Raw genomic sequence first — 15,522 nt, 5'->3', positions numbered from 1 at the left:
AAGAAAAATAATGCAATGCATCGAATAAAAAGAATACCTTTCTGTAATACAGAACCTCATCACCCGTTCGGTAAAAGTATACCGCCTACCTACAAGAATGATTACTCTCATATTTATGCAAACAATATGCTGAGAAAAATACGCTACAGCTAACTTGATCACTCACAGAATTTCATTCATGGAAAATGGTTTGTCTATCTGGTTAGCCTTCCGTACAAATAGCAGCAAAGCAAACATGACTGGTCGGAATATAGTGGAAAAACAGATTAGCAAGATTCAGGTACCGGTAAAGTTACCATCTTTTTTTTTCCGGCCCTTTGAGCGAAACAAGGGGTTCGCCACTTTGCAATCACGCTATTTTCTCGCTCGCCAAAAAAGTTCCCATTTGACAAGGATTGCTCGTGACAAATTGTGCAATAGCAGGAAACCATTAAGAGGAGGTTTATACGTGTTTTGAGAGAATATACGACCACATGCGCATTGGTGTAAGACTTGGCGTGCTTAGTATTTCGCGCTGATGCATTTCACAGGTACGGCAATAACATTTGAAAATTAAAATCGATATTGATGCTTTGAGCATGATAAATTTGCGGTTATATAAAGATTGGTTTTGCCACACTGATAAGAGCAAGATTTACTGTTTAGTAGTTCTTTTCTAAATTACTATGGTGCACCGTCGTTCTCGTGAAAAGTTGCTATTGCTGGTCATAGCTGCTTGTTTATTACCTCTCCATGCGGCACTCAACGTGTCCAGTATCGATCAATGCGCGCCTCTGAGTCCACGCAAAACACCAGTAACAGGTGTTACGGATCTCCGTGCAGATGATATCAAAGTCATTGGTGGATTGGGTGACAGGTTCGTCTTCGTGTGTGGACTTTTTTGTTGACAAGTGCACTTGTTTTCTAACGTGATACTGGTTATAGTATTATGGCAGGATTCGCCATGATGGGAATTAATGAAGCCGGTACTGGAATTGTGAACTTTAGCTCTGTGACGGAATTCCGAGGCCACAGCTATGCTGTTGGCGGTGACAAAGGAGCTGTGACAGTGCCAAATTTTCTGAAGCATTATTCGAAGAGTGTAAAGGGAGCCTCCGTTGGCAGCCATATTGTCTCTTATTGTGGAGGTAAAGTAGCCATCATGGATAGTCGAAGAGGTTGGTTTCGCTTCTCTAAGCACAAAATACCTAGCTGATACCTGCCTGGCTGTGTATCGACCGCTTCGCGATAACCTCAATGCTGCACAAAGTGGAGCTGTTGCCAAGAACCTGCAAACTGAGCTTGATTATCTCATTTCACGTAGGTGTTATTGTGATGATCCCTAGTGATAAAATAGCGTTGCTGATATTGATTGCCGGTCGGGCGTTAAAGGCATGAAGACGTACCTCGGTATCAATTACCGAAATGACTGGAAACTTATCACCATCCAAATCGGGAGTAAGTATAGCACAGAACAATCTTGGTAAAAAAAAAAAAAAAAAAAAAAAAAAAAAAAGACATAGCCGTATTAACGGTTGATGTGTTTAGGCAACGATCAATGCGGATATTGCAACAGCGGTACAAAGGACGATGTCACTGTAGAGAAATACGGAGCCTACGTAGAAGCTGCTATTGAGCGCATCAAACAAAACATTCCAAAAGTACTCGTCAATCTGCGTAAGTGCAAAAGAAAGCTTGCTACTCATGACTTGAATCCTTTTAAATAACCCATTATAAACAGTTGGCACATTTGAGGTGTCCGCCGTGTTTCCACTTACGGAAGGTCAAGCTTATTGTCGACCTCGACACAATGACAGTAGCACCATCCTCAATCGTTCCATGTGCTCTTGCTCGGACTCGGAGGAGAATTTGAGAAAGATGGATGAATTATCAGCAGGTATAAATTTTTTTTCATTTTCCATATATACGCAATGTCAATGACCGAGTTGCTATATATTCCATTAGGATACAATGAAAAACTACGAGCTATCGCAGAAAAGTACAAGGCAGTAGATGGGGCCACTTTTGGTGTGGTTTATCGTCCTATGCCAATTAACATTGGAAGCTTCCCCATCGACGCTTTAAGGTGCGAACAAGCATGGAATGGCATGGATAACTGATGGCTAAACTTAATCAATTGAATTTTAGTAACCTGGATTGCTTCCATCCAAGCCAAAAAGGTCACAACTGGGTCGCAAAGGTATAATAGCTTCATCAACTATCATGCGTTTACATATCCTTAATGCGTAAATTTTTCTTAGACTGTCTGGAATAATCTGTTTGTTCCTACTGACTTTATCCCTTCCGAGATCAATTTTGAAGCAGAACAACAGGTAAATAAGCAATATCACTTACAGAAAAAAGAATGCAGCATCTTCTTACCATTACCTATTATTCCACAGATCTATTGTCCTACAGATTCTGATCGCATTTCTGTTAAATAAAGTGTTAATTTATCTATGATTTAAGAAATTATAAGGAACGACTGAAAGCATGACCACAGTTAAACACAATGATGGATGAGCAATATCTTTGAGAATTCCAACAGTCTAAGATTCACCGAAATCGAAATTTTTCAAAGCCCACACACTTTTTTGCATCGCGAAATATCCACTCATTTTCTGTCATTTTGTTCCTACATTCGGCCATGTCCAACAACTGTAGGTCTCCAATTCATTCTAGCAAATTAACACTTTGGCTCATGGCTTATTCGTACTATAGTAAATTCGGAAAAGCTGGAAGAGGTGTTTGGTATTTTGCGTCAGCAGAATGCCGAGGTGAGTTTCGCTAGATTCATATCAATACATGCGCGTGCATCCATTAACAACCATTGTTTGACAGAAAAAGGCCATATTTCTTGACCATTCGCATGAAAATATCAAGGCAGAATTGGAGCAAACATTTTTAACGCCTCAACAGAACTTTCCGGATAACTGGCTGTCCAATTGCCAAGAGTAGGTTCATGTTGCCTGAATGTTTTCCTTGTTACTGTTACTCATTCGATTCCATTAGACACTGGGAAGAAACCCCCAACTTTCCTGGCTTCCTGCATGCGCAAATATCCAAGCCTCACACGACGATCGAAGTTGTTCGCCATGGTTTTGACGGCGATCTTGTTGGCTACAAAGAAGCGCTCGTCGATTCACCGTATCTGGCTTCGACAAATTCCACGAGTGTTATGCGTCCTTTTGCAGGAACCAAGGATTTCGTGCGTGGCAAAGCGACTCAGTTTCCATTTGCTCCAGGAGGTTTAGAAGTCGAAGTATTGGAGGAAGATGAACAAATAGACGTGGATGTAGACTTGGATTTTCTGGATCAAGGTTCGGTTAAGCACCTTTTTTATATGACTATTTGCGTTACAAATTAACACAGTCCTGCAGATCTCAATGTTATACCTCCCGGATTGGATCGTGGCATCAATTTTGAAGGTAAGCTTTCGAAATCTGCTATGAAAAAAGGTTAGCTGTTGAATCTCTGTCAACCCACATAGAAGAGGAGCAGCAAGAACCCACTGCACAACCGTCATTTGTTTTCAATATTGAAGAAATGATGAAACCCACCGATGATACATTTGATTTCTTGGAAATGAAAACAACAATTGACTTCACCAAAAAAGACGAAAAGCAGAATGAAACAGAGGTATCCATTTGAGGCGTATGAACCGGTACAGTGATGGTAGGAATATTGCTAATATTTTCTTTAAACCAAAAGACCGCAGCAAAGGAACAAGATATTGATGCGCTTTTACCGGCTCAAGATATTCCACCTCCTCATGCGGAATCGGCACCCAAGAAACTCAGAAGTGTTAAACAAGCGTATAAACGACGAGAGTGGGCCCACGAAATCAATGTCAATCAGCCTTTTGATGATTTCCATGAACTTGTGCCAGAGATGGCTCTTCACGTACGTTTATCGACTTAGGTAGAGTTGTGGAACGTTTTGCGGCATCTAAAGCATCCTTGTTCTATAATCTAGTTTCCTTTCGAGTTGGATACTTTCCAAAAGCATGCTGTGTACCATTTGGAAATTGGTGACTCTGTATTCGTTGCCGCTCATACTTCGGCCGGTAAAACCGTGGTAGCTGATTACGCTATTGCATTAGCTTCCAAACACATGACAAAGTAAGTAGTTGCTAGGCGGAAACGAAGTTATGCGTTCTCACTGACTAAACACCTTTTCTTTTTTATATATCTCGAAAAGGGCCATTTATACATCGCCTATCAAAGCTTTGAGTAACCAAAAGTTCCGGGATTTCAAGCATACATTCGGAGATGATGTTGGTATTCTCACGGGCGATGTCCAGATCCGGCCTGAAGCAAGCTGTTTGATCATGACAACCGAAATTCTACGAAGCATGTTGTATCGTGGCGCGGATTTGATTCGCGACGTTGAATTTGTAATTTTTGACGAAGTGCATTACGTGAATGATTTGGAGGTATATGCAAAAAGAAATGGTCATTTTTATGGATAGCTAATGTATTGTTTTCGGCATGATCCTTCAGAGAGGTGTGGTTTGGGAAGAAGTCATTATCATGCTTCCTGCACATGTCAATATTATCCTTCTTTCTGCTACGGTGCCCAACACGAGAGAATTTGCCGACTGGGTCGGGTATGCCAAGCAATCACATTATTAGATACTCAAAGAAGATCGCTCATCCTTTTTGATTTTTGCAGACGAACCAAGAAAAAGGACATTTATGTTATCAGCACATTGAAGCGACCTGTCCCCTTGGAACATCATCTGTACGCCAACAAGGAACTGTTCAAGATCGTCGGTGCCCACGAAACCAAATTAAATAGCACAGCGTATGTCAGAAAAGAGAATTTTGAAATAGGATACTCATGTAGGTCTTGTAGTTACAAGAACGCCAACGAGGCTATTAGCAAGAAGAAGGAAAAACTTGAAAAACCTAGCGGTGCAAGAGGTGGACGAGGAGGTGGCCGTGGTGGACAAGCTATTGCCCGCACACCTGTCAAACCACTTGGTCGAAGTTATCAAGCCGCTATGCAAACAGTAAGTGTCCATTCTGAACCACGACGCTTGGAAATGATTCATGATATTGAGAATAAATCAATAGGATCGAAATCTGTTTGTGCATTTAATTGGCTTTCTCAACAAGAAGCAATTGTTGCCTGTTGTTATCTTCACGTTTTCCAAGAAGAAATGCGAAGAGCATGCGAGCAATTTATCGAAAACCGATTTATGCACAAGTTTGGAAAAGAGTGAAATCCATGTCTTTATTGAACGAAGCTTGGTGCGATTGCGTGGCACTGACAAGGAACTTCCACAAATCTTGAGGATGCGCGATCTGCTAAGCCGTGGTATTGCGGTGCACCACGGTGGTCTTTTACCTATCATCAAAGAGGTATAAATCGGAGTATGATTTTGTTTTCCACTTCATGGCTAAGCAGTCCAAGTAGATGGTTGAGATCTTGTTTGCGCGAGGTTTGGTCAAGGTGTTGTTTGCCACAGAGACCTTTGCTATGGTAAGTGCTTCGTGACGAGAAATGAAATAGACGGCTAAATTCTTTTTTCCTGCATTCATATAGGGTGTCAATATGCCGGCGCGTAGCGTGGTTTTCTCGGGTTTAAGAAAACATGACGGCCGCAGTTTCCGCGATCTGCTGCCTGGTATGCTGATACACTCACCAAATAATCAGGGGTGAAAATGATAATTAAGTGTATGTTTTTTTTTTTTTTTTTTTTTTTGGGGGTAGGCGAGTATACGCAAATGTCTGGCCGCGCGGGTCGTCGTGGTCTTGACAGTACAGGTATGGTCATTATTGCCTGTGGTGGTGACGAAGTACCCGAGGCTTCCACTCTGGCGACCATGATTTTGGGTAAACCTACGAAATTGGAATCCCAGTTCCGTTTGACCTACAACATGATTTTGAATCTGCTTCGTGTGGAGGCCCTCAAAGTGGAAGAAATGATCAAACGCAGTTTCTCCGAGAACAGTACACAGAAATTACTTCCAGACACGAAACGTTTGGTGGATGAAAACGAAGAAAAGATGAATGCACTTCGACAACTCGACTGTACTATTTGCGATCAGGATCTAAGCAAATTCTATGATGTGTGCGGAGAGGTTTTGTTATTGAACCGCAAAATGATGGTCGATTTCATCTCAAGAACCCCTGCCGGTATCCGGGCTTTGGCGGCCGGTCGCGTCGTCTTGGTGAATAAAAACGTAAGCTATCCACTCTTTCCCGCTTGAGATAATCAAACTCTGGGACACTAATGCTTGGGGATGTTAGGTTTTCCGTAACTCGCCCGCCATGTTGCTGAAGCCTTTGCCTTCGGGACAAGGTTCCGCAGCACAGCAACAGCAGAAATCCTTTTACTGTTTCGTTGTGGTGCCGCAAGAATTCGATTCTAGTGCACAAACTGCAATTTCTTCTGGTAAGATGAAATAGTATTAGCAGATCATAGACCCAATGTAATAATAGGCTGACTATTCATTACTATTTAGATGAATTGGCACCGCTCCCTTTGACAAGCATTCATGCCGTCGATGCCTCCAACAGCCGAACAGAGGTAGTCATTGTTAGCGTTTCCGATATTCTACTTGTTAGCCGGACTGTGATCAAGGTAAACATGAAAGGAAGTAAAAGGAAGATTCTTTTGGCTGATAACCCCCCCCCCGAATTGTTCTTTACTAGGCGGATATCGATGCATTGATGACCGGACAAAATAGAATGGAAGTAACCAAAGTAACGCATGATCTCGAAACATTTGCCACTGAAGCTCAGAAAAGTAAGTAGCCAAATTTTATTCGAAAAGAATTCAAGAGCAAACGATATCTGATCGTGCGTTAGATGGCGTGCTGGAGTACGATTGGGGCAAAATCAAAGATATCGAATTCCAAGAAATGCTGCGAAACAAAATGAGCATGATGAAGCAATTAAAATCTGATTTCCAATGTACCAAATGCCCTGACCTCAACGAACATGTAAGTTGGCGAGGAAAAAAACGAAACGAGATTTCACAGGTCTAATTCTTCCACTCTCTCTCGCCACAGTATGCATTAATTCATGCGCATAAACGATTATCGAGCCAAATTGATATGCTGAAGCTGACAATTTCTGACCAAAATCTAGAACTATTGCCAGACTACCATCAACGTATCGAGGTGCTGAAACGCATGCAATACATTGACGAACAGGGCACCGTGCAGCTAAAGGGCCGCGTTGCCTGTGAGATCAATTCCGCCGATGAATTGCTTCTGACCGAGTTGCTTCTGGACAATGTGTTTGCTGATTACGAACCTGCAGAAATCGTGGCTATTTTATCCGCCTTTGTTTTCCAGGAACGCAACGCCAGTGAGCCCCGATTGACGCCGAAATTGTTGAAAGCCAAGGAAATTGTCTTGGAATACGCACGTAAAGTAGCGCAAGTCCAGGTCGACTGCGGATTACCGGTTTCCGTTGAAGACTATGTCAACGGTCTTCAATTCGGTCTCGTTGAAGTCGTGTATGAATGGGCTCACGGTTTGGTAAGGAATTTCTTCCTCGTCTTATCGACAGGATCGACAGGATCGACAGGATCGACAGGAATGTCAGGACGGAGTCTAATTTTTCTGCTAGTCATTCAAACATATTACTGATTTGACCGACGTACTGGAAGGTTTGTCTGAAATGGGGATGAAAAAGTCTCGGTAACTCAGCAACTTAATATCATGGCGTAACTGTGTAGGCTCGATTGTGCGTTGTATCAGTCGCTTGGACGAAACTTGCCGTGAGGTTTTGGGGGCTGCGCGAATGGTAGGTGATACAGCGCTCTACAAAAAAATGGAACAAGCGGAAGAAGATATCAAGCGAGATATTGTATTTGCAGCTAGTTTGGTAAGTTGTGGTTTTTTCTGTCATTTGCTCGGAAAACGGGGAGTTGCAAAGAAAACATAGCGATGCATCTACAAATTATGGGCAAAAAGAGGAGGAAGAAGGGAGGATGAAGATGAATGAAAAAGAAAAACTAAACTTGACTTTCGAAATTAGTATTTTTAATTGGTTTCTTTGATATACCAAGCCGGTTTCTAAAAAAGATCACATTCAGTCATCACCGTCGTAGAACAAATTAAACGTAAAAATGCAGGATATAGAAAAAAATTGTCTTACTGTATCAGAACCGCGCTTTTCTTTTACTGCCAAATCCTTGATCCTTGCTTCAATTTGACGTTTAGGAACATCGCGCAATAACCTATGCAGGAGTAATATTATCAGAAAAATAAATTCGTAGCACAACACAAAGCAGCGTATTACCAATTTGATTTTGCCTCGGAAACGAGATCCGGTATATTCTCCACTGCCTTTCCTGCAATGATCTGGAAAAATCAAGTGTTAGCAGCGAGTATTTGAGGTTGTATGGGTTTCTCGTCACTTGCATTCACTAATTCAGTGGTATGGTGTTCTGTAAAGCTTGAACCCTTGCCAGCGTTGGCAGCAGCTGATACAGGTTCTACGTAGAATGGATCATAACTGTCACCGCAGTCTATAACAAATCGATGAATACAATGCGGACATTTGCAAGATACCACAGCGTCATCTTACCGATAATCATTTTGGTCTCGTATGGTTTAAGTGCGTCATCTTCTACATGGCCATCCACATCTTCGTACAGAGGACCAATGACAACTTGACGAATAGTCAAATGCTTCACCAGCCATTAAATCAGTTTTTATAAATCCAAGGACGTACAAATTCACTGATAAATTTTACCTTTCGAGACGCGGGTCTCAATGTCACGCCTTGCGATCGAGATTTCTTGTAATCTTCATCGTCGGTATCAACGCCTTCACTGTCCGATAAATAACCCTCAGGAACCAGCCAGCCCGCCTGATTTCGCGTTCAATATTAGTCAACCCAAATTTTCGTATACATAACAACAGGGGGCCTTACATCGTCGCCGTCAGCCAAATCTGCGGTTGGATCATCCTCATCTTCTTCACCGCTTTGAATATCCTCGCCTTCACCCTCGGGTTCCCATTCTGCTTCGCTGTCATGCTCGTAGTCCATGGACTGCTCATCGCGAGCAAACGGAGTTCGTCCAGTGACCACTTTGCTTTTTTTGGTCCAAGTACCTATCCCAAGCATACCTGTAAGTATTTGTACAAACGGTCGCAGTGTACAATTTTCATGCTGTACCATAATACGCTGGTCTCACATCTTCGTAGAATTGAAGCAATTTCATTCGGAGCAGTTGCTGGGCATTTTGTCGGTTCATAAGATCATATACACTGCTGTCCGACGATCCAGGAGGTAACAAAAAGGTCCGTAAATCAATTTTGCGATGGATACCACGTTTTCGGGTGCTTTCAAAATGATTTGCTTTCAGTTCTTGGAGATAGTTGTTTCGAGCCTCGGAAGAAACTGCAGTGCGTTATTAGAAGAGCTGCTGATCCCGTGCAAAAGCTGTTCATCCATCGAATCTTACCAGGTGGCAGTCTGTCGTAATTGCTGCTGTATTGTAACGACTTTTCAAAATACGCACTGCCGCTTTTGACTGCAACAGGCTTATGCATACGAACGTGCTCCTTCACAAAGAAAGGAGGGAAATAATTCGACTTTGCATTGTCAGCAACTGGGTAATAGTTGGAAAATTTTAGCATACAAATAAATGATTGGTTCGCATGGCTATGATTGCAATGTGTCCACTTGCCATGTTCTGGGATATTGGAAGATGAAGATTTGTCTTCAAAGGTTGCTTTCGTGAATAGGGATGTAAGGCGTAGTTGAGACTGCACAGACACTGTAAGCTTTTATTCTGACTCGTTTGACCTCAGCTTACCTGTTCCTTCTTCTTTTTTTCATCTTCTCGTCTTTTTCGCTCTTCTTCTCGAAGTCGTTTTTCTTCTTCTCGCTTCTTACGTTCCTCATCACGCACCCGTTTTTCCTCTTCTCGTTTTTTGCGTTCTTCTTCCCGCCTTCGTTTCTCCTCTTCCTAAAGAACAATGACCAAGCTCGTAAATGCATCCGTGTCACACGTATGCACCGTTGATCCATATAGCTTTACCTTTTTCTTGCGCTTTTCTTCCTTTTCTGCTTCTTCTGCTGCTTTCCGCGCTTCATCTACCACCTAGACCGGACATTAGCTCCACAGTAGTAACAAAAATAAAGGGTGCAGTACCAGTTCATCTACTCGTTCTTTGGTTACGGTGAAATGTGGCTTACGATGCTTTGTATTTAATAATGAAATTTGCTGCTCTGCGGGCAATGAATGAAACACATTCATTACTGTTTCGGTCATCTAAAAGAAAAGCATCAATAACCAAGTAAGCAGTATATAAAGTGTTTCAAAATATCAAGTACCCTTCTTCGGGCATAACGTCTCATTTCAATGGCTGTTTGCAAATCTTGAGGAAATATGGAGATATTTTTGCTTTCCCAGCGAAAAACGGATAAATTCTAGGCTTCATTGTTAAATGATCGTTTGGCCCTCATTCTCACTGTTTTTGAATCCATCATCAATATACCAGTGGTACAGTCGCCGGTGCACCCTCCAAATCGTTCAGTATTGACGCCTGTAATCCATATCGTTCTCGATGCGCCACCTGCTTAATAGTGCGTTCAATCCACTCGGAATAACAATCGGCCGCTACAAGTCATTCTTAGTTTTGTATTTAGGTGAATCCACCAGAAGTTTTGGCGTTACCTTCTTCATATCTATTAAATGGCGATAGTAGATCGTTAAGTCGCATGGTAAGTACAGACAACGATTCATCACTGGACAAAGATGATAAAAAAAGTAAGCATTCAAATAGCATGATCTTGTTGCGCTCCTTCCACAAAATGGTTTACCTGTCTTGTACCAAAGCGGCTACAAGATCATAGTATTCTGCTGATATCTGTGACAAATTGTCTCCTTCGGTAATAGCGCGTTGTTCAAGAGAGAGGCGTAATTGTCGAAATCTTACAATTTCTTTTGACATATGAATAAAACCAGACCGGCTCACATGACAAATTGCGGCGTTGGCTTACTTGCGTTGATCTCCACATGGTTTTCGGGACGTAACTTGGGTTCTTGGAATACGATCTTGCCGTCTTTGAAGAATTGAGAGATCTGTTGGAAGCATATCAGACAAGCGAAACATATTACGACCAAGGTGAAAAAAAAGACTGACATAGTCGTGCATGGCATTGACATCGGGTACGGATACTGTCGATCGAAAAGCTGTCAGTTTTGTCGTTTCGTTTCGGTGTTGTGTTTTATTAGCTTACAAGCTTCTGTTCTCTCGGCGATAGAGGCGACTTTAGTGGTATCGGAAGAAGCGTGCTGGTTATCTCGCGATTTGCAAGAAACGTCCATGAGATCGGACATGGTGGTTTAGCTGCAACAAAAAAAATTGCCACGCGTTTGAACAAAAGGACAATATGCGTGTCTTGAAAACGGGCGGAAGGCAAAAAACTGGGTGCTTTGGCAGGTCAAGTCACGGTGGCCGTTTCTGTTCTCCTTACAGTTATCCACTTGCTACGTTGTCCGTCTTTTGCGCAATAAGTTTTTTTACGCTTACCTTTTTCCCTCAGAGCTTGGTTCTCTTTCCGTCCTTGCACTGAAAGGACATCTTTTCTTTTTTTTCTTTCGTGCTACCTTGTCTTCCACCTTTTTTTTTTTCGTTTTGACTTGTCATTATGCCGCCATCAGCAGCTGAGGATCAACATCAGGATCCTTTACTGAATCCCGGTCAATTGAAGCAAATCATCAAAGCACTACCCGGAAAACAAAAAGTACGCAAGTGAGGTTTTACTGTACGATTGTTCGTTGTTCGTTGTCTAACCCTTTTTTCTTTACTTTCCTTAGTTACCTCATGAACATTACCAATACCGTGACACCGAGACATTGACGGTTGAGATTGACGAATTCTTCACTTATACGGAAGTGGCAACCGATCTACAAACTTACCGACGTAATTTCAAAAAGCAATACTCACAGCGTTAGTATCACCATGGTTTCGTATACTTTTCACTGCATCACTCGTCTTAACATTTCGATCGTCTTTTCTTACCTTAGCATGGGACACCTACAGCGAAGACGAAAGAATCGCCCTCATTCAGCAGTTACTGGATAGACTCGAAAACGCTGCCTCGGATGACAGAGTCGAAACAGCTCAGCATCTTGTTTACATTGCTTTGGGTACGATTTGCTTTTCTATACCACACACTTGCTCGATGTTGTCTCGATTTTGACCGTGCCTTGCTTTTTTATTATTATTTAAACGTACGACAGGCAACTTTGGTGATTGCATTGACGATAGCGAAAAACATTCTGCGTTTGTCAAAGAGAACAACAACCGATTAATGAGTTCTGGCACATTATCCATCCTTTACGATACGTTGAAACGCACCATGGGTACCTTGAACCAACAAACGTAAGCATACATCAGTGGCATCCGTCCGCCTCATACCATTTTATAAAGAAACCTCTTTTGCATCAACAGCAATGCTACATCCGAGATTGTCGACAGTCTCCACAAGGAGATCAGTCTGTATTTAACCATTTTCTACGTTGTCATTGAGACGAATCGTCAAAACGGAATGTTCAGCGACATATCAGGTACCAGTGGGCGATCCGTCCGTGCAACGACGATCAGTGACTGACAAAACAGGATCCTATTAAACAGCACGGCTGGATCTTATGTACCTTCAATTATTCTTCAACATCATGACGGAACTAAAGGAAGGGCGCGTGAATACATTTCCTGTGAAAAAGGTATGACGGTGCAAAAAATCAAAGGGGATATGCATGGAAAACTCTTCATTGTCCTTGATGGCTGATCCTCATGTATAGCTTATTTTAGTATTATGGAAAGTAATAATATGCACCTTTGGAGGATTAGATCAAGTCGCCGCCTTGAAAAACAACGAGAGAGTAAAGAGGGGATTACCTGCTTCCTCCAGAGGTAAAGCCGCAGGAGTGCCGACTGTGATGTGAAATCGGGTTTTGATGGGACAAATGATGCATAGACACTATCATTGGGAAATGCACGCCGCAGGACTTTTATGCATTTCAAGCAAGAACTTGCGAAAAATACCCTACCTATTCCCCTTGCGACTTACCCGCCACCTTTGCTAATCCACTGACCATCAAAGCCACCCCCGCTCTCGCTAATGCCATGGGCATTGCTACGGCGAGCGCGCAAACCGAACTCCCTTACCAGACTTTATTTCCTCCCAAAGATGCGAAACAGGGCAACGGCAACGAACCGAACAATAATCCCAGACCATCCATGCAAAATTCACTATCACAGCAAACCTTGGTATTACCCTTGTCATCAACGAGCCCAAGTGTGCCGCGCAGCATCGTCGAAGCAAGCCAAGTCTATCAAAACCACATGCATCTTTCGCTAGCCAATTGCCAGATTGTTCAAGAACGGGAATTATCGATCCGCAAATGGCAGGATCGAAGCGAACAACGACATATCTCACCTGATAAATCATCCTCATCATCACCATCATCTTCCGAACATCAGTTTCAGCGATTATTGGACGACATTGAAAGTGTTTATGTAATTATGACAGGGATGCATGCAGAAAAAGTCAGTGGAGCGAAGGCTCACACCATTTTTTTTTTTTTTTTTTGTTTTTCGTGGGGTTACAATAGGCTTTCATTGTTCCTGACATGCAAGCCATTGTCATTGTGCTATTGAAATTGTTGTTATCCACTGTAGCTTCGGGTAAAAATAGTGCTCGACAAACTTCCACCGCCAAGGATCTTCCAGAAGAAGTCGATGCGATCCGTAACCGCGAGATTATTTCCAAAGCGACTTCGGCCGTCATTTTACTACTTCTCAAATGGTTCAAAGTGTCACGTAATGTATCATCTCCATGGCATCCTTGCATTATAGTGTGTAATACTTTGTATTGATAAATATTTTGTAGATGTTTTGAAATATGAATACCTCTCACAGATATTAGTCGACTCTGGGTGCATGCTTTTGATTCTCAAAATCCTAGGACTGCAGGATATGACGAAAATCGTATCCAGCCAAACCGATTTGAAAGATCACAGGCAAGTCGTCTCCATCATTGACTTTTCTTTCGGTGTACGTTTCAACCGCTTATCGGATTGCTTCGATGATTCAGCTTTTTCAACCATATCGCTCCAAAACGAATTGGACAAAGTGACGAAACGGAACACTCAATGAAGACGACATCGCAGTTACCCACCAACGGACGAAATATGTTTTGGATCATTAACCTATTACGAATATCGCAAAAGCTGTGCAAGGGCAAGACACATCGTATCATGCTTTTGGTTCAATATAAATCATCGGTACTGTAGCCACTGTGCTTTCCGGAACAAAAGATCGACCGTTGGAGACTAAAAGTGGCTCTTTCTTTTTTAGGCCATCTTTAAGCGCATTCTCAAGATATCTAATGTCACCATGGAACTGTATGCACTGAAAAACCTAAAGAACCAAGTTCCGTACCTTGGACGTCGGTGGCGATCAGGTAAGAAAAAAAAAGAAATCCATATGTGAGTTCCCATGATCTAATGCAAGGTTAGTCAATATGAAAACAATATCTGCCATTTATCTTCATTGCTACACCAACCTGGACGATGATTGGCTGTCCAAAAATGATACGGATGATGATTTGGAGGATGGCAAGGTAGGGGGAACGGCTTCGTGAATCCTTGTGAAGCTGGTTGAGAAATTAACTGGAGATTGTACAGGCCCAGGAGATTAACCTGCGGATGCTGATCAAGATATACAACGGTCAGCGTTATTTGCCATCGATGCTGCCTCAATACGACGAGCCGGATTCTGGATTTTCGAGCGCTGAAGAACTATTTACGAATAACGCTGATTACATATTACAGGAATCCGATCTGGACGAAGGGTTCATGCGAAATTACGAACAATGGTTGGAAGACGAAGTTTACAGTACCACAACAGACGACGATCCAGATCAACATCCCGGGATTGGGACTCCCATTCCATCCACACCGGTGGATTATCTGTCTCCAGAAATGTTGGCCAAGGAGATCAATAAATTGTACGAAGAAGAACTGCAAAAAGAATTTCCCAAAGTGGAACCGGTAGTTACCGAAGAAACAGGCAATGGCTGGGATCAACCTATTTGTCTTGCACCGAAAGAGGGAGATGACTTTGACGACAAGAAAAAAAACAGGCTTCGTCACTATTTCGGTATTGGAGATCCTGCGAACGAATTTGAAGACATTGATGCAGATGAAGAAGATATTCGTCCAGATGATGATCCGCTGAACAACATTGACTGGGAGACATTGACAGAGGAAGAATTAACACGAAGGCTTACAAAAGTCGAAGAACGGACGACCCAACGCTGGCTCAACATTGACATTAATGATCCACAGTATATAAAAGTGCTATTCGACGTAAGCGATAATGACGGGGTTGATCCATGTGATATGGACTATGAACCGGTCACTTCATCGACGGAATGCGACCTGGATAGCACATGGTAATCGACCCTTTCAACTTAATGTAATAAATTTTCTATCAAATCACGTATACCTTGTTAAATTAATAACAGAGCCCTCATTCTTTGACATATAACATTATT

At 42.3% G+C, this 15,522-nt stretch overlaps 5 protein-coding genes across 5 annotated transcripts; 3 read left to right on the top strand and 2 right to left on the bottom strand.

Moving 5' to 3' along the window:
* Positions 1–665: 665 nt before the first annotated feature.
* Positions 666–2,423, top strand: BYT42DRAFT_503695 (uncharacterized protein; the record flags this gene model as incomplete). The annotated part of the gene is made up of 9 exons (XM_051564919.1): positions 666–856; positions 925–1,127; positions 1,192–1,299; positions 1,372–1,437; positions 1,528–1,656; positions 1,721–1,876; positions 1,945–2,065; positions 2,128–2,179; positions 2,382–2,423. The coding sequence occupies 9 exons, from the start codon at positions 666–668 to the stop codon at positions 2,421–2,423; spliced, it is 1,068 nt and encodes a 355-aa protein (XP_051419335.1).
* A 169-nt stretch (positions 2,424–2,592) lies between these two features.
* On the top strand, positions 2,593–7,986 carry BYT42DRAFT_608092 (NUC185 domain-containing protein; the record flags this gene model as incomplete). The annotated part of the gene is made up of 24 exons (XM_051571192.1): positions 2,593–2,639; positions 2,701–2,756; positions 2,821–2,933; positions 2,992–3,299; positions 3,360–3,407; positions 3,470–3,618; positions 3,691–3,882; positions 3,955–4,100; positions 4,180–4,414; positions 4,482–4,588; positions 4,654–4,785; positions 4,837–4,993; positions 5,058–5,345; positions 5,401–5,466; positions 5,530–5,611; positions 5,698–6,170; positions 6,238–6,382; positions 6,453–6,571; positions 6,643–6,736; positions 6,799–6,932; positions 7,002–7,475; positions 7,567–7,606; positions 7,676–7,824; positions 7,978–7,986. Exons 1-24 carry the CDS (start codon positions 2,627–2,629, stop codon positions 7,984–7,986), a joined length of 3,729 nt encoding a protein of 1,242 aa, XP_051419334.1. The 5' UTR covers positions 2,593–2,626.
* BYT42DRAFT_122008 (chromatin assembly factor 1 subunit A-domain-containing protein) lies at positions 7,668–9,357 on the bottom strand. Its single transcript, XM_051562146.1, has 8 exons — positions 9,124–9,357; positions 8,878–9,059; positions 8,698–8,814; positions 8,530–8,632; positions 8,364–8,470; positions 8,242–8,303; positions 8,098–8,179; positions 7,668–8,015 (listed from the first exon to the last, which is right to left on the bottom strand). Exons 1-8 carry the CDS (start codon positions 9,200–9,202, stop codon positions 7,983–7,985), a joined length of 765 nt encoding a protein of 254 aa, XP_051419333.1. The 5' UTR covers positions 9,203–9,357; the 3' UTR covers positions 7,668–7,982.
* Positions 9,358–9,773: 416 nt separating this feature from the next.
* BYT42DRAFT_121964 (uncharacterized protein) lies at positions 9,774–11,512 on the bottom strand. Its single transcript, XM_051562145.1, has 10 exons — positions 11,490–11,512; positions 11,197–11,420; positions 11,100–11,134; positions 10,957–11,038; positions 10,777–10,897; positions 10,631–10,701; positions 10,452–10,573; positions 10,288–10,383; positions 10,106–10,225; positions 9,774–10,054 (listed from the first exon to the last, which is right to left on the bottom strand). Exons 2-10 carry the CDS (start codon positions 11,294–11,296, stop codon positions 9,920–9,922), a joined length of 882 nt encoding a protein of 293 aa, XP_051419332.1. The 5' UTR covers positions 11,297–11,420; positions 11,490–11,512; the 3' UTR covers positions 9,774–9,919.
* On the top strand, positions 11,423–15,509 carry BYT42DRAFT_585707 (uncharacterized protein). The gene is made up of 14 exons (XM_051570009.1): positions 11,423–11,703; positions 11,777–11,909; positions 11,987–12,109; positions 12,203–12,344; positions 12,414–12,529; positions 12,597–12,685; positions 12,764–12,875; positions 12,940–13,481; positions 13,577–13,784; positions 13,855–13,984; positions 14,059–14,248; positions 14,322–14,427; positions 14,483–14,586; positions 14,651–15,509. Exons 1-14 carry the CDS (start codon positions 11,608–11,610, stop codon positions 15,422–15,424), a joined length of 2,865 nt encoding a protein of 954 aa, XP_051419331.1. The 5' UTR covers positions 11,423–11,607; the 3' UTR covers positions 15,425–15,509.
* Positions 15,510–15,522: the final 13 nt, after the last annotated feature.

The sequence above is a fragment of the Radiomyces spectabilis genome, assembly GCF_025331425.1.
Source record: "Radiomyces spectabilis strain NRRL 2753 chromosome Unknown BYT42scaffold_14, whole genome shotgun sequence".
Classification (NCBI taxonomy): Eukaryota; Fungi; Mucoromycota; class Mucoromycetes; order Mucorales; family Radiomycetaceae; genus Radiomyces; species Radiomyces spectabilis.
Note: the sequence above shows the minus strand (reverse complement) of the source record. Positions and strands in the feature narration are given on the sequence as shown.